At 38.6% G+C, this 16,343-nt stretch overlaps 1 protein-coding gene and 1 pseudogene across 1 annotated transcript; both read right to left on the bottom strand.

The window, feature by feature from the left end:
* Nucleotides 1-224: 224 nt before the first annotated feature.
* LOC138399496 (N-acetylneuraminate lyase pseudogene) lies at nt 225-4,156 on the bottom strand (annotated as a pseudogene).
* Nucleotides 4,157-4,832: 676 nt separating this feature from the next.
* On the bottom strand, nt 4,833-6,599 carry LOC138399497 (tetratricopeptide repeat protein 39B-like). Its single transcript, XM_069493883.1, has one exon. The coding sequence runs from the start codon at nt 6,597-6,599 to the stop codon at nt 4,833-4,835; it is 1,767 nt and encodes a 588-aa protein (XP_069349984.1).
* Nucleotides 6,600-16,343: the final 9,744 nt, after the last annotated feature.

Here is a 16,343-nt window from a genome sequence, read left to right on the forward strand (position 1 = left end):
TTAGCCCAGGCAACAGAGCAAAACTCTGTCTCAAAAGAAAAAAAACTTAAAGTAAAAATTTTTTAGGCTCATAGTAGATACTTAAGTAATTGTTGATTTATGTGCGATTTCGTTTGCTAAGGGAGAGTTTAGTTCATCTAAAAAGTCCCTGAAGAAAGAATGCACTATTTAGGGTGGATTATGTCTCCATGGATTAATACACACCATGATTTGATAGAGAGGCACTAGCTACAGGCTTCCAAATTTCCATCCTTTAAAGCAGTGAAAGAAAAGAAATCCAGGCTCTTCAGCTTAGCTTCAGCATTATCAGTAAATTCCCTGGAGGCTTTCTACAATGGAAACTGAGGTGGGCCCATTGGAATCCCAGAGACCAGAATTGATGGCTTTGGTCTGTGATACTCCAAAACCTAGTTTGACCACAAAGTTGTTAAATCTCTGGATTCAAAACTGCCCACTGCTCCAGTTGCTCCCATCACCAGAACACTCAACAGCTGTTCATCCAGCATCCACCCCCAAAAGAAAAGCAAACTGTCACTGGCAATTCTGATCAATACATTGCCCAACGTCTAAGAGATTTGGGTCACAGAATTTCAGCCCTTGGAAGGTGGGGAATCTTATCCTGAATCCCATCCAACCACTCTTCAGCACATATCTTTACCACTGTTAAAGCAAGAACGTGATGGTAATAAAATGGAAATGCTGGGGCAGCCACCGCCTCTTACTTTAGGAATTAATCAGAACATCTTTGTTCCATGGCTTGAGAAAGATGCAATGACAGCAGTGCCATGGGCTCTCATTTCTGCTGCACGTTGGACCAGTTCTTGTGACTCCTTCAAGCTCACCCGTGAATCACCACCAGATCCAATGTTTCCCATTTTATTATAAAGGATATTACAAAGGATATAGATGAAGAGATACATAGGGTGAAGTAACCAGCTCCAGGAACAAATTTTAAGGACCTCTTTATGTTTTTTATAACCTTGTCCCTTAATTAACTACTTGACCTTTTCATTTGTTTCCCAGAAATGATGGATTTTCTGCAAGACAAAGGAATTGAGATTCTGAAGTCCCCAGGGCAGACTTCCTGATCAGGACTCACCATCCTCCTCCACCTGCCCCAAGGCAGGTGGCCCCTTCTTAAAAAGTCGGTGGTCTCCATCAGTTGGAGAGACTGACTTGAAGTAGCTTCTCCCCTTCTCCTGGCAAGGTGTCTGTCATATTAAAAAATTCCTTCCTTCCTTGGCAACCCTTGTTCTTTCAATAATTGGATATTTGTGCGACAGACAACTGGACCTAGACTGAAACCTGGGTTCTTTTTTTCTTCTTTTCTTTTCTTTCTTTCTTTCCTTTTTTTTTTTTTTTTTTTGTTTGTTTTTTTGGTGTGGTTTTTTTTTTGTTTTTTTTTTTTTTTGAGACAGAATCTCCCTCTGTTGCCCAGGCTATAATGCTGTAGCAGCATCATAGCTCACAGCAACTTCAAACTCCTGAGCTCAGGAGATCCTCCTGCCTCAGCCTCCCTGAGTACATGGGACTAAAGGTGCACACCACCATGCCCAGTTGGTTTTTTTCTATTTTTTAGTTGCCCAGTTAATTTTGTTTTCTATTTTTAGTAGAGATGGGGTCTCGCTCTTGCTCAGGCTGGTCTGGAACTCCTGAGCTCAAGCAATCCTCCCGCCTCTGCCTCTCACCCAGAGTGCTAGGATTACAAGCCTAAGCCACCTTGCCTGGCCTGAAACGAGTTTCAACATCCTCCAGGGACCTTCATGTGTTCACTGTCCAGAAACTCCACTTTGCCCCCTTTTTGTGTCCCTGGATACCATTTTGTAGCTTATTGCTATTTACATATATGTTGTGGCAGCTACTTTATGTAGGTTGGTTCATTTAACAACCTTTTCCCACAACCTCCCAATCTTTAGCTTCCCTTGCAGGTAGGAGTGGCCACATGAATATTTCTATTCAATTAGATATACATGGAAGTCTCTAGGAAGGCTTCTGGAAAAAAAGGCAAAACCTCCTAGGAAAGGGAAAGCTCTTTTTGTCCCTTTACCATTCCTCCTCCAGCCTACCTGGCTTGGAGATAAGGCGTAAGGGTAAGGCAGCCTCGTTCCACCCTGAGGAGACATGCATGAGAAGGCCTACATGCTAAGCACAAAGATAAAAGAAAGATAAAAAGTACCATACCAGATCTGAGCTATCTGCTTTCAGATTGCTTTTGTTTGGGACAAATAAACTCCTATCTATTTAAGCAAGTGTTTTAAGAGTTTCCACCCCAAGAAAAATCTTTTCTAATTTATCTCTCTAAAAAGGCCCTCAGGAGAGAAATCATACTTTATTTATCTTTATATCCTCAGTACTGTGTTCAGTTCTTGCATATAGTAGGCATTCAATACATTTTTGTTTAACCAATTAATAAATTTGCTATTCATTGGGAAAAGTTGGGATATTTTACAAAACACAAAGCCATAATTTAGGCAGAGAGATACTTATTTCATAAGTGACTAAGATATCCAAGATGAAGGTGCCAAATAAATAAATAAACAGAACAAAAAAAGCAAATTAATAGGTCAAATTCTAGATTGGTAAAGCAAGTAACAAAGGGACCTTTGCTTTTTCCAAGTTCTCTCCACTGAAGAATAATGTATTATTATTAGTGTAACAGAGAGAATGGCCTAAAAAAGGGTAAAAATGTTTTCTGTCTCTTCAAAACCCCCTCACCCTTTCTGAGAACTAAAACCTCCATACCTGCCTCAGGCCAGTGGTTGGGAGAGACTGGGGAGTGTCCTTTGTTCTTTGTACCACAGGAGATGGCTCAAGGGAACTGTCAAGGCTCAAGGGCAGAGGTCACAAGATTGTTTTAGCCAAGATGGGATGAATCAGAAACCATCAGGTATAATTGAACAGCAATAGCCTAAGGCTGAAAACCTTCCCTTTAAAAGCTCTGTATTTCTGCTCAGAGGCTGGACTTTAGTATACTTTAAGATGGCCATCTGCCAACCTTCTAATTGCTGACTCATTTGCAAATTAATAAACTTTTCTTTCCTTCTCTCTTTTTTTTTTTTTAGACAGAGTCTCGCTCTGTTGCCCAGGCTAGAGTGAGTGCTGTGGCGTCAGCCTAGCTCACAGCAACCTCAAACTCCTGGGCTTAAGCGATCCTACTGCCTCAGTCTCCCGAGTAGCTGGGACTACAGGCATGCGCCACCATGCCCGGCTAATTTTTTCTATCTGTATATTTTAGTTTTCCGGAGAATTTCTTTCTAGTTTTAGTAGAGACGAGGTCTCACTCTTGCTCAGGCTGGTCTCGAACTCCTGACCTCGAGCGATCCACCCGCCTCGGCCTCCCAGAGTGCTAGGATTACAGGCGTGAGCCACCGCACCCGGCCTTCTTTCCTTCTCAAGCCACTTGTCCTGGTTCTTCTGATGTGGCGTCAGGACAAGTGCCGAATTTTTGGTAACAGTAGTAGTAGTAATAATAAAGATAATAATAAATGTTTATTAGCTCAATCTTAGCAGAAGAAAGCCACAAGATATATACTATTATTATCACTATGTTAACAGCTAAGTAAACTGAGGCACAGAGGCCCAAGGCCACATTGCTAGTTAGTCGCACAGCTAGACTACAAATCTAGGCAATCATACCAGAACGTGCCCTCTTAATCACTACAACCATACTAATTAAATAAGTGGGAATAACTCAAGCACAATTGTTCACTTGAAGGTGTGTTTTTAATTTATGAGGAAAATGTTTTTAAAAGTAAGCATTACCTAATCTGAAATACTAACTTCTCATCTTGTTCCAATTGGTTGTTTGGACACCCAGAGCTTTAAGATGATGTGTTGTAGCAAGCCAAACTTTCCCAGCAACTTCTGTTTCAAAGGATAACTACAAGGAAGACACACTCAACCAGACTTAAGGGTCTGGAAATTAGGGACTGACTTTACCCCTAAGGTAGGTAAAACAATACCAAGTCCCATCCCATGACAGCTGCTATTTACTCTCAGATTAGCCCCCTAACAATGGATGGATGCAAAGGGTTTAATTATGTTGAAGAGCTGGTCTTAACAGGAATTATACTTTAGGGATGATAACTAAAGGGAGGGTTACTGGGTGACTGAACTCGCCTTCCAAAAGCCAGTGGTCTATCCTCTTGGCCTCCATCAATTATCTTCAAAGAATTTGTGTATAAAAAGGGGTAAAGGGCCTTTCTTCTCTATCCTGTGGCAAATTATAAACAGATATTTGAGCTTCCTACAGAAAGAGGGTAAAAAACACTGCCGATCACACAGGGGCAGACAATCTTCCCTGGTATAAAAAGCCAACAAAAATGAAAACTATTCAAATCCATGCTATTCAGTGCATCATTATTTTGATACGTCAGTAACATTTTGAAGTCATTTTTTCTAACAATTAAATAAAAACATTTACAGAGCACTGGGATCCCTAGTGTAACTACTTCCCCTATTTTATTTGGGAGTTGCAAACTTTAGTGACATGTTAAAAATATTTTTTGAGGTTTTGAAACCTTATCTAACATGATCGATAAATGCATAACATATGAGAGAAAATATTCTTTATAATGTACAAATGCCTTTTTTTTTTCAAGAACGTGTATCACTCCAGTAGCCAGTCTAAGACATTCCATTGTATAGGGTTGAGAAAGAAAGTGGAGAAAGTAATGGCCAATTCCTTTCTTACTTGTTACTGATCAGATTCTTGGCAGCTACCTCTTGAATTATTTCCACAAAGAAATGATTTTTCAACCTTTTAATTACCTTGCCGATTGTGATTAGTATGATTTCAATCATACTAAACAAAACCACACTCTGTGTTCAGATCACTTTTCTTTAGCTATTTGTCCAAGGGCTATGTGAGCCCTAAACTGTAATCGGGCTTCCATGGAATAGTCTTTGTAGTTTTTTATGTTGTCGAGACTTTTTGTTGCACTCTCATAATCTCCTTTTACATAGTGTAGAATTCCCAGTTCATAGTAAGTGTATGGCACCAAATAGTGGTCATATTTTAACAATTTCTCCTGTTGAATGACACGATTAAAGTAATGTTCAGCCATTGAATATTTGCCTAAATGTTTCAGGCATAGACCTTTCAGTAAATTTAACAAACTTATGTCGTCTGTGCCATACTCTTTATTTGGATTCTCTTGTAAAAGGTCTTCTCCTTTGTTAATTATTGATAGCCAGCGTGAAATAAGCTCTAATTTTTTGCTCATGACTCGAAAACCACTCCAGGCATAAATGAATTCCAGAAGGGGCTGTGCTGTAAACCAGCCTGTAGTAGTACCATAGCGCTGACCCTTCTCAGCAACAAACTTTTCTATTGGCACAGAAGTGCCTAAAAATTTCATTCTCAGGCTATCTACTCTTGCGAAGAGAGAGTTCATATCCTCATTTATTGCTTTCCCAAAATCAGGAGGAAGCAAGGCCAGTATTACAGCTTTACTGTACATATATATCGCCTTGGACCACCTGCTGTGTTGAGACAGTAAATCAGCGTAGTAGTAAGCCTGCCTCCAATCCTGCATAAAAATGTGGCACCACATGAGTTCCCAGTAACAGAGGTGATGAACCTGTTTCCATTCATTCTGAATAAAAATGCACTCTTCTAATTTTAACTGTGCATTTTCAAAATTTCCATTCAACATACTAGAACGTGCATGAAAAAATCTAAGTATGACGCAGTTTGGAAATTTCTGGAGGTAAATTAGGAAGAGACCCTCTGTAGCAGAATTGTAAATGTTTTCAACACCAAAAGCAACATAGATATAATTGTAATAAAAGAGTAGAGTCAAAACACTTAAGATATTATTTATATGGGTTTCAGATGCACTCTCATGAAGCAAAGCCAAGCCTACCTCTCTCTCACCAGTAAATCCAATGATATTGAGTAGTTTAAGTGTCCTTGGTGGCACAAGTGATAACATCAAATTGAATGTTCCAAGTCCAAATTTTATTCCTCCAACCAGGTGTTTGTGGGCTTTACTTTGGTTGTTAGGCATCTGTGTTAATACTTGTTGACAATCTTTGTATATATGGTAACTTGACCCAATGTTGAACCCACTTTTAAGAAAACCAAGTATACTGTCATCCTGTATAAACGTCATGGAGGATTTCAAAACCAAACACTCGGCATAACAGATTTCTGCGTGCAATTCCTCTTCTCTGATAGCTTTTATTCCTTGTTTACTCACTAGACGAGACAAAGTCATCATCCTAGGTTTTCGGAAAATGTTACAGGTTTTCAAAGCTTCCTTCGTGGTGGCCATTCCAATCTCTATATCCTGTGGCTCAAAAGTCAGGATGGCCTTGACAACCATAAGGATACTATATATTAGGGCATGGTATGAGCTGTTTTTAGACCATGGATGAATGAGGTTTATTGCATCTGAGAATCTGTTATTAAGAAATAAATATAATCCAGTTGTGCATTCTTCCAAGGAAGTTACTAGATTCATTGTTGTTGCTGCAGGGATGATTTCATAGGCGTCTTCAAAACTGTCCTCCTGATCATTTTCTCTTTTATTTAGAATAAGTGATCTAGTTACCTTGACCTCCTTATTTTCCCTTTTACTTACAGAGAGTGACATATTCTTTCCCCACTTAGAGGTGGAAAATATCTGAAGTAGAGTGATGTGGTTGCAATGAGGTAGCTCCTGATCTCCTGACCAGGGTCACTTCTTCTACACAAAGCTCCGTCTGAGGTGTTGCTGATAAAATGGATGCAAGCAAACGACTAGCTGTGAGGTGCAGCATTAGGATATTCTCATCTACGTCAGACAAGGGGGAAAAAAAAGATAATTTTATTTACCCAGAAGATGCATTTCTGGAAAGTTCAAATGATTTGGAATCAACTAAAGAAAACATGCTCTTTTAAAACACTGTAAAGTAAATCCTTTGTAAACAGAAGAGTTCTTTTTAACCATCCTTCCAATTTATCAATTTCATAAGATCATGCTCTTATATATTTTTATTGTGGAACCATGCTGTGATAGCTGTAAAATTTCTCTATAGGAAGGCCTTGGGGGACAAGAATCTGGCTGGAAAGGGAATGTATTAACGTAAGTCTCAAGTTAAGACAAAAGAGGGGTGACATGTCCAAAGCAAAGAATAAAAATTACAGGAATGAAAACTCCATCTCATCTTATTCTTAGTACCATGACTAATGAGTACTTGCATATATTTTCATTAAAAATTAAGTCTTAATGAAATGAAATATTATGGTCAGTTGTATAGGACTTTGGATATGGAGAGAGCTGTGTAAAACTAGAAAGATTACCTAGTTAGAAAGAAGAAATTCAAATATAACAGTTGCTATCACAGCATTACTATAGTATTAATATCTTGGTAGAAAATTATTTTCCACTGAAGTAATTTAACACCTGGAAGGTGGGGTGGCTGTGGGCACAGTGGGAGACCAATTACATATAGCAAGCCATTTAATTTATTCATATTAACACAATAGGTTCAATTAATCTTTTTTTTTTTTTTTTTTTTTTTTGAGACAGAGTCTCGCTTTGCTGTCTGGGCTAGAGTGAATGCCATGGCGTCAGCCTAGCTCACAGCAACCTCAAAGTCTTGGGCTTAAGCGATCCTCCTGCCTCAGCCTCCCGAGTAGCTGGGACTACAGGCATGCGCCACCATGCCCGGCTAATTTTTTCTATATATATTTTTAGCTGTTCATACAATTTCTTTCTATTTTTAGTAGAGACGGGGTCTCGCTCTTGCTCAGGCTGAATTAATCTATTTTTAAAAGTAGAAACAGAAAACATGACAGTTTAACAATTATAATTATTATAATGACTTCAAAATAATTGCAAGTGTACTTTAAAATGTACCTGAATTCTGTATTTCAATAAGTTAAAAGACAGGAGGGGGAGATAGAGGAGAATAATCAAAGGAAAAGGAAAAAAGAGAGAAAAGCAGAAAAAAGCTATAGATTTGCACAGGGGGAGAGAGAAAACAAAGAGGGAAAATATGTTATATATGAGAAAAAAATGATGAGAGGGTAGCAACTTCAGAGGTGTTACTTTAGATAAATGCTTGTTTTTACACCTCAAGTTTCAGTTATGTCTCAGGTTATTAGCAACTGTAATCACTATCCTTTGAAAAGCTAGTTAATTACACATTTGTCTGAAAGGCTCCGTTCTGAGTGGAAAAGCCACATAACTCATTAGGCGGGAAGTTATTCTTGGGGCAGGAATAGGAGTGGCTGGATCAAGGTCATCCAGATAAACCTAGATGACAGCCAGATTCCACCCAAGGACAAAGTTTCTTTTCCTCTGGCCTAAACCACAATGCTTTCAAGTTATATTCCATAGAATCCTTATTCTCTGTTCAAGACAGTTCAAATTTTACTTTTCCTGAAAACTTACTTACGTCCATCAGCATAATCACTCTCATGGCATTCTGTGTCTCTGTGTGTGTGTGTGTGTGTGTGTGTGTATATATATATATATATATATATACATATGTGTGTGTGTTTCTCTCACTGCATTGTAATTATTTATACACCTGCTTTTGCCACTAGCCTGGGAGCATCAGGGGATGATGTGTGTTTTATTCAGCTTTAAATGCCAGTTCCAGCACACTCCCTTGAACAAAGTAGGTATTAATAAATGTTTGCCAAGTGAATTCAGGTGTCCACAAAGTATTTCTAGGAATTTCTTGAAAACAAACTGTGAACTCAATTTTCTGCCACATAATTTCTAGGTTCCCTACTCCCAAAGAGCACATAAAGATAGAACCATAATAAATTTCCTATAAGAAGATTTTTATTTTTTTCTTCTACCATTTTTTGGGACTGTGTTTCTGGTTTTTCCCCACTTTAAGGGTTAATACTGTAAAATCAATAATATAAATGTTCAGAGATGTTGGGGGAGTGCGTACTTATTCCTGATTTGTAATGCTCCCAGAAGGGGGATTTTCTACTAGAGGAGTACTCCTGGCTGGTGAGCTTACTTCTGGCTGGGAGTTGACAGAAAGAACTGGGAAAGTGTTGTACCAAGCCTTCTGGATTCTTTTATTTTGGAGTCAGCCTGTCCAAAGTTTGATATCAAAAAAGAGGAAGAGTTTGTTTTCTGTTCTCCAGCTGGGCCTGTGACGAGGTGGGTAAATCTGTTTAATTAAGGGGCAAAGCATTCTTGAACGCACACATGTGACATCACAGTCGCTATCAATTTAATCAAAAAGGTCATACTTTGGTCTCCTTCCACCTGATTCTTACATTTTTATCTCATTGGTTCTGAACTCGGGGGAGAAAAGATGATGTTTTTTATTGGCCTTTAAGACCATCTCCTCCTTCTACTCGATACCCTGTCTAGATGATCGGTACCATCACTCACCCTAGACTCTCCTTCCATATCCTATCAGTGCCCAAACCCTATCACTTCTACCTTGCTGAGTGACAGTCCCTCTTTTCTGTCCTCCAAATCACCCTGGGCAAACTTCTTTAATAATGCTTATCACTAAGATTATAAAATGGTACAAAAGCACAGACTATGAAGTTGAACTGCTCAGATTTGAATCCTGATTTTGTCACTTGCTTGGCCTCAGTATGTCTTCAGTTTCCTCATCCGCTGATAGGGAATAATAGTACCTCCATCAAGGATTGATTGGGGAAATTAGTTTAATATATGTAAAGCAATCAGAACAGTATCTGGCATACATAGTAAATACTCAATAAATATTATTACTCTGCCCTCCCCCAACACACAGCCTGCCATATAGTAGACGATTGCTGAATTTTTTTTTATTTTTACTTTTGAGACAGAGTCTTGCTCTATTGCCCAGGCACAGTGGCATCATCATAGCTCACAGCAATCTCAAACTCCTGGGCTCAAAGGATCCTCCTGCCTCAGCCTCCTGAGTAGCTGGGACTACGGGCATGGGCCACCATGCCCAGCTAATTTTTCTTTTTCCTTTTTTTTTTTTTTTTTTTTAGAGATGAGATCTGGCTTTTGCTCAGGCTAGTCTCAAACTCCTGGCCTCAAGTGATCCTCCCGCCTCTGTCTCTCAAAGTGCTAGGATTGTAGGCATGAGCCACCGTGATTACTTAAGGATCACCGGCCTTAAGTGATTTTTCTAAAATCAAATAGTAAACTGCAGAGACAGGATTCAATTTCAAGTCTTTTGAGTCTCGAGTCATGGTTCTTTTCATTACCTCACACTTTATTCATCAAAAAGGTAGTTTTCTGATTCTATGAAGTGATATATTTAAGCTAAGCTTTTAAGTATGAGTAGGACTTTCATAGGTAGAGCAACCGGTAGAAACAATCAAGGAATATTATAGGGATAAAAAATGGCCTAAGGCCTGGGCACCCTGGCTCACATCAACCAGCTGCTGCAGGAGGAAGCCAACCTCTGTATCTTTGTCACATCTTAGTTTACCTCAGCAATTACTTTGTGTATCTTGCTTTGTCAATAGGAATGGGTTGCTAATTAATTGCCAACACTTTCTTACTACAACTCTTCCATTTTTCCACACTCCAAGATGCTTTATAGTGTAAAATAACTTATCATTGAGTGTCCTTAAAGACAAAACATATATATATATATATATATATATATATATCTAATGTGTAAAAAGTACGGAGTCTAAACTTCAGTGATACACCCTTGAAATAGGTCTTGAAAGTCAGTACTTCTGTGAAATTATATACAACTTTTTGCTTGCAGAAAATGATTAAAGAAAGGTGACATTTATGGCAGAAGGAACAGGATTGAGGTTAAAAGAATTTTTTAAAAAGTTGACATTTAAACTAGTTTAAATAAATTGCATTGTAATGATTTCCATTCCCAGCAAATTAAATATATATTTCTTGTGTGGTTCTATATTGGTATTAAAATAAAAATGAAAGAAATGAAGTCACGGTAGATATGAAGTAAAATAGTTTGAGTTTACAAATTTATCAAAAAATAAATTAAAATGTCAATAAATTACAGGAGTTTTAAAGAAAAACAGACTCAGTCCCAAATAGTGACTAGGAAAGTATAAAAGTGAATGTGATTATTTTTTTTTTTTTTTTTTTTGCCAATCAACAGCTTGTATTATTGTAGTGTAAAGTATTGGTGAACAACTTAGGAACTGCCTCTTCTCTTCCTTTAGAAACCCACTTGTAACTGCTTCGAATCAGAGCACATATTCAGGGCAGCCTGAATCCATGCTCCTGGGTTGCAGTCCTCAAACTTGGCCCAAATAAACTCTCTACTTATATTAATTTTGCTTCAGTTTTTTCCTTTAGGTTGACACAACTCATAATAGGTGTAGATGCGGAGGTTCAGCCTCGCAGCGCTCTGTGGACTGCAGTAGGTGCCCTTTTTTTTTTTTTTTTTTTTTTGAGACAGAGTCTCACTCTGTTGCCTGGGCTACAGTGCCATGGCATCAGCCTAGCTCACAGCAACCTCAAAGTCCTGAGCTCAAGCAATCCTACTGCCTCAGCCTCCCGAGTAGCTGGGACTACAGGCATGCACCTCCATGCTTGGCTAACTTTATATATATTTTTAGTTGTCCAGTTAATTTCTTTCTATTTTTAGTAGAGACGGGGTACCTCTCCTGCTCAGGCTTGTCTCGAACTCCTGACCTTGAGCTATCCTCCCACCTCCACCTCCCAGAGTGCTAGGATTACAGGCATGAGCCACCACGCTCGGCCATGTATGTGATTTTTTAAAAAAACATTCATGGAACATTCACTGTTTCACACTAGCTTATATGTATTCTATTGCAAATACTTCAAGACACAAATGGCTGGGGACTGTTTTCCAAAAAAAGAGTTGTCATGCCGGCCACGATATTCAGTAATACATAAAAATTATATGCTAATTAGAAATATACCTGAATTAATAAAAAAGTTAAGGGATATTTTGGAAGAATTCAATTTTATTAATTCAAAATTATATATAGTCACAAATATACACATTTGTAGGCCGAAAATGTGCTGCAAGTAAAGAAAGGAAATAACAAGAGGCCAACATGAAATACTACATTTTCAGGATGCCTAAAGAACTATAGTAGCAGAAAGGAAGGCTCTTGCTGAAAAAGTTATCTTTTGAAAGACTATAGGAACAGTTGAGCTTTGGGGTAAAATCAGGAGCCACAAAAATCCTAGGAAGCCTTTCTACAAGACTAACCAGATTGTCTTCCATTGTGGGGTGGGAGAGGAGGCAAAAACCCACTACACAAAATATGGGCAAATGTGCTTCAAGACAATATAAGAGATGATAGATTGACAAGGACCACCAGTACAAACCAACAAGTAATTATAAATGAAGACCAGCCTAGCAAGAGCGAGACCCCACCTCTACTAAAAATAGAAAGAAATTATATGGACAGCTAAAAATATATATAGAAAAAATTAGCCGGGCATGGTGGCGCATGCCTGTAGTCCCAGCTACTCGGGAGGCTGAGACGGCTGAGACAGGAGGATCGCTTGAGCTCAGGAGTTTGAGGTTGCTGTGAGCTAGGCTGACGCCACGGCACTCACTCTAGCCTGGGCAACAGAGTGAGACTCTGTCTCAAAAAAAAAAAAAATTATAAATGAAGGAACTAATGGAAGAAACTATGAAATTATATAATGATAAATATTAGAAATAGTAGCTTTGGAATTTCACAGCAATGGAGGCAGGAAAGAGAAAAGCGAAAATTTGTGAAAATTTTGACTAGGGTTGTGAGCAAAGCTCAAGGCAAGAAAGAACAGAGTGACTAATACTAAGTAAGGCAGTAGCTCATGCCTGTAATCCCAATACTTTGGGGAGCTGAGGAGGGAAGATTGCTTGAAGCCAGGAGTCTGAGGTTGCGGTGAGCTATGATGATCATGCCACCACACTCTAGCCAGGGTAAGAGAATGAGACCCTGTCTCACAACAAACAAACAAAAACACATAAAAATACATACTTTATGTGTTTGTATCCTACTGGGCTTCTCTGAGGGCAAGGTCTATACCTTTTTATCTTTTTATCCTGATGTTTAAGCACAGTCACTTTAGTGCATAATAATACAAGCCTCTGAGGAAGAAAAGATGAAAGGGAGTACACATATTTTCACTAAGGTTCTAGATCAGGTAGTGTAAAGAGAGTGTTAAGTGATTTACATTCTCCTCCTAGTGCCTCAAATAAATACACGTAAGTATTCAAAGTTTTCCTTTCATGGAAGCTAGAAGGCACCTATGGGAAACAAAACTTGAACCTCATTAGCACCTTATTCTAAGACATTTAACTGTAGGCAAAACTGCCTCCCTGAAATCTGAGGCGACTGAAAATCAAGGTGCCTTCCAATATTGTGTCAGAATAAGTGTAATCAGCAAAATCCAGGAAAATAATTTCGTTCTTTACACCTAAGAAGACCAGCTCAGAATTTTAACCTTATAGTTAAAATCATCTGTGGTTGCGAGGAGTCGGGGCACATGCCTGTAGTCCCAGCAACTTGAGAGGCTGAGGAAGGAGGATCACTTGAGCCCAGGAGTTCCAGGCTGCAGTGCATTATGACTGTGCCTGTGAATTGCCACTGCACTCCATCCAGCCCGGGGAACATGGTGAGACCCTGTCTCTAAAACAAACAACCAAAAATGATCCGTATGACAAACACTGTATGAGTAACTTTGAACCAGTTACATTTGGGCAGGGGCTGGGGGAGTGGGAAGAGGAAGGAGGAAAAGAGAATAGGGGTATGTGTGCATAAAAGTACAATAAACAATTTTCCATGGTATGTAACAAGAGAGAACAATTCTAGGATAAAGTAGTGCGGGTTTTTTTGGTTGTTTTTTTTTTTTTTTTTTTTTTTGAGACAGAGTCTCACTCTGTTGCCCGGGCTAGAGTGAGTGCCGTGGCGTCAGCCTAGCTCACAGCAACCTCAAACTCCTGGGCTCAAGTGATCCTCCTGCCTCAGCCTCCCGAGTAGCTGGGACTACAGGCATGTACCACCATGCCCGGCTAATTTTTTCTATATATATTTTTAGCTGTCCATATAATTTCTTTCTATTTTTTTTTTTAGTAGAGATGGGGTCTCGCTCTTGCTCAGGCTGGTCTCGAACTCCTGAGCTCAAACGATCCGCCCACCTCGGCCTCCCAGAGTGCTAGGATTACAGGCGTGAGCCACCGCGCCCGGCCCCCTAGAGAGAACAATTCTAGGATAAAGTAGTGCGGGTTTTTTTGGTTGTTTTTTTAACACCAACAGTGTCCCACTGGCAAATGGCAGTAGTATACTGGCAAGTTCATGGGCAAATTTTTATAACATAAAACAGATGTCTCACTACAACTCTCAAAGAATTGATACAAAGCCAAAACGAATTACTTTTAGGGAGCCAATGTGGTATGAAAGAAATCTCTGGACTGGGAGAATCAGAGGCTCAGAATTTGTATACTAAATAGCTGTATAACCTCAGCAAAATCATTCATTTGCAAATATAAATTGAGCAATAACCATGTAAAAATGCTAAAATAGTTTTTTTTAACTAAAATTCATTAATTCAACAAATATTACTATAGGCCAAGCACCATGCTAGGTAGAAGGAATGCATAAGTGAATAAAACAAAGTCTCTGTCCTTGTGGATCTTACATTGTAGTTGGGAGAGACTCTCACATAATAAATAAGTCAGAAGGTGAGAAGGGCTATGAACAAAAATAAAGTTGAGTAAAATGGTGTGGAGAATGGGCTACTCACAGTGTTTAAAAAATTGTTACAAAAGTAATATATTTGCTTAAAAAAATACAAAACCTTCAAATAATACAGAAGACTATAGTTAAAAAACTAAAACTCCTCCCTATCTTCAACCCAATCCTACTTCCCCCAGGGGCAACCACAGTTAACAGTTTGGGAGTGGTCAGGCGTGGTGGTGGCTCACGCCTTTAATCCTAGCACTCTGGGGGGCCCAGGGCGGAGGATCTCTTGAGGTCAGGAGTTTGATAACAGCCTGAGCAAGAGCAAGACCCTATCTCTACTAAAAATAGAAAAAATTAGCTGGGAAAATTAAAAAGATCAAAATGAAAAAAAAAAACAAAACAGTTTGGGAGTATATGTATTAATGCTAGGTTCTCCTTGTATCAACCATCCTGATTAATCCACCATTACTAATTCTACTTAAAATATTTGTACTTACTTGTTTCAAAATAAGATCACATTTAATTTTTTCTTACAAGAGATGCAGATATTAACATTAAAAAATCAGAAATTAACCAAAATGCATATACACTACACTCATAATACCAGCCCCACACAGATAGCACCTTTATTACCTCCATTTTATCCTGAGAAATCTAGTAATAGAACCTAAAATGACAAGCATAGTGAGATGTTTCAGTTTACACAGCTACTAAATGGTGATTTCTCACTTCAAACTTGGAATTCCTGTCTCCAAACCCCCTACTTAAAAAAAAAAAGATTATCATAGACAATTGTAAAACACAGAAAAGCAAACATGAAAACTTAAATAACTTTTATTAATACACGTCATTTTTACAACACTGGAATCATTCTGTGCATGCATTTGGTTTTGAAGTCTGCTTTTGCTACTTAATTATATTTATACTATGAACATTTTTCTAACATTAAAAATCTTCTACAACGTGATTTTAAATGGCTGTAACTTATTTAATCAATCCCTTTCTGTTTAATTTTCAAGCTATTTGCAATTTTTTTTAACATTATAAATAAGATCCTATGAACATATTTCCATGTAAATCTTTATGCATATGTATGACTATTTCCTAGAATAAATCCCAGGAAGTAAGATTGCCGGGCCAAAGTACACATACAATAAACATATTGCTAGATTGACCTTCAAAAACATTGTATTATTTTATATTCTTATCAGTAAATATAAGTGATAATTTCCCTGCACTCCCGACAAAAATGGCATGTTGTTTCAATTTACATTTCTTTATTAGTGAGAATAGTTTTTCGTCTTCATTTGACTGTTTTTTGTTTTTTTTTTTGAAACAGAGTCTCACTCTGTTGCCCGGGCTAGAGTGCTGTGGCATCAGCCTAGCTCAGGGCAACCTCAAACTCCTGGGCTCAAGTGATCCTCCTGCCTCAGCCTCCTGAGTAGTTGGGACTACAGGTGAGCAACACCATGCCCAGATAATTTTTTCATTTTTTTGTACATATGGGGTCTCAACATGTTGCCCAGGCTGGTCTCCAACTCCTGGGCTCAAGTGATTCTGCTGCTTTAGCCTCCCAGAGTGCTGGGATTATAGGTGTAAGCCACCCCACCTGGCCTTAGTCTTATTTCTAAAATGAGATGATTAGACTAATGATCTAATAAAATTCGTTCTGGCTCTGAATTTCAAGCCACTTTTTCCTAGGTAGTCTAAATTTAATTATCTATTTCAAAGTTGTAGT

This window comes from Eulemur rufifrons, chromosome 19 (genome assembly GCF_041146395.1).
Source record: "Eulemur rufifrons isolate Redbay chromosome 19, OSU_ERuf_1, whole genome shotgun sequence".
Lineage (NCBI taxonomy): Eukaryota > Metazoa > Chordata > Mammalia > Primates > Lemuridae > Eulemur > Eulemur rufifrons.

What these genes read in the sequence shown, in the direction of transcription:
- LOC138399497 (XM_069493883.1), bottom strand. Translation starts at nt 6,599, where the DNA reads ATGTCACTCTCTGTAAGTAAAAGGGAAAATAAGGAGGTCAAGGTAACT.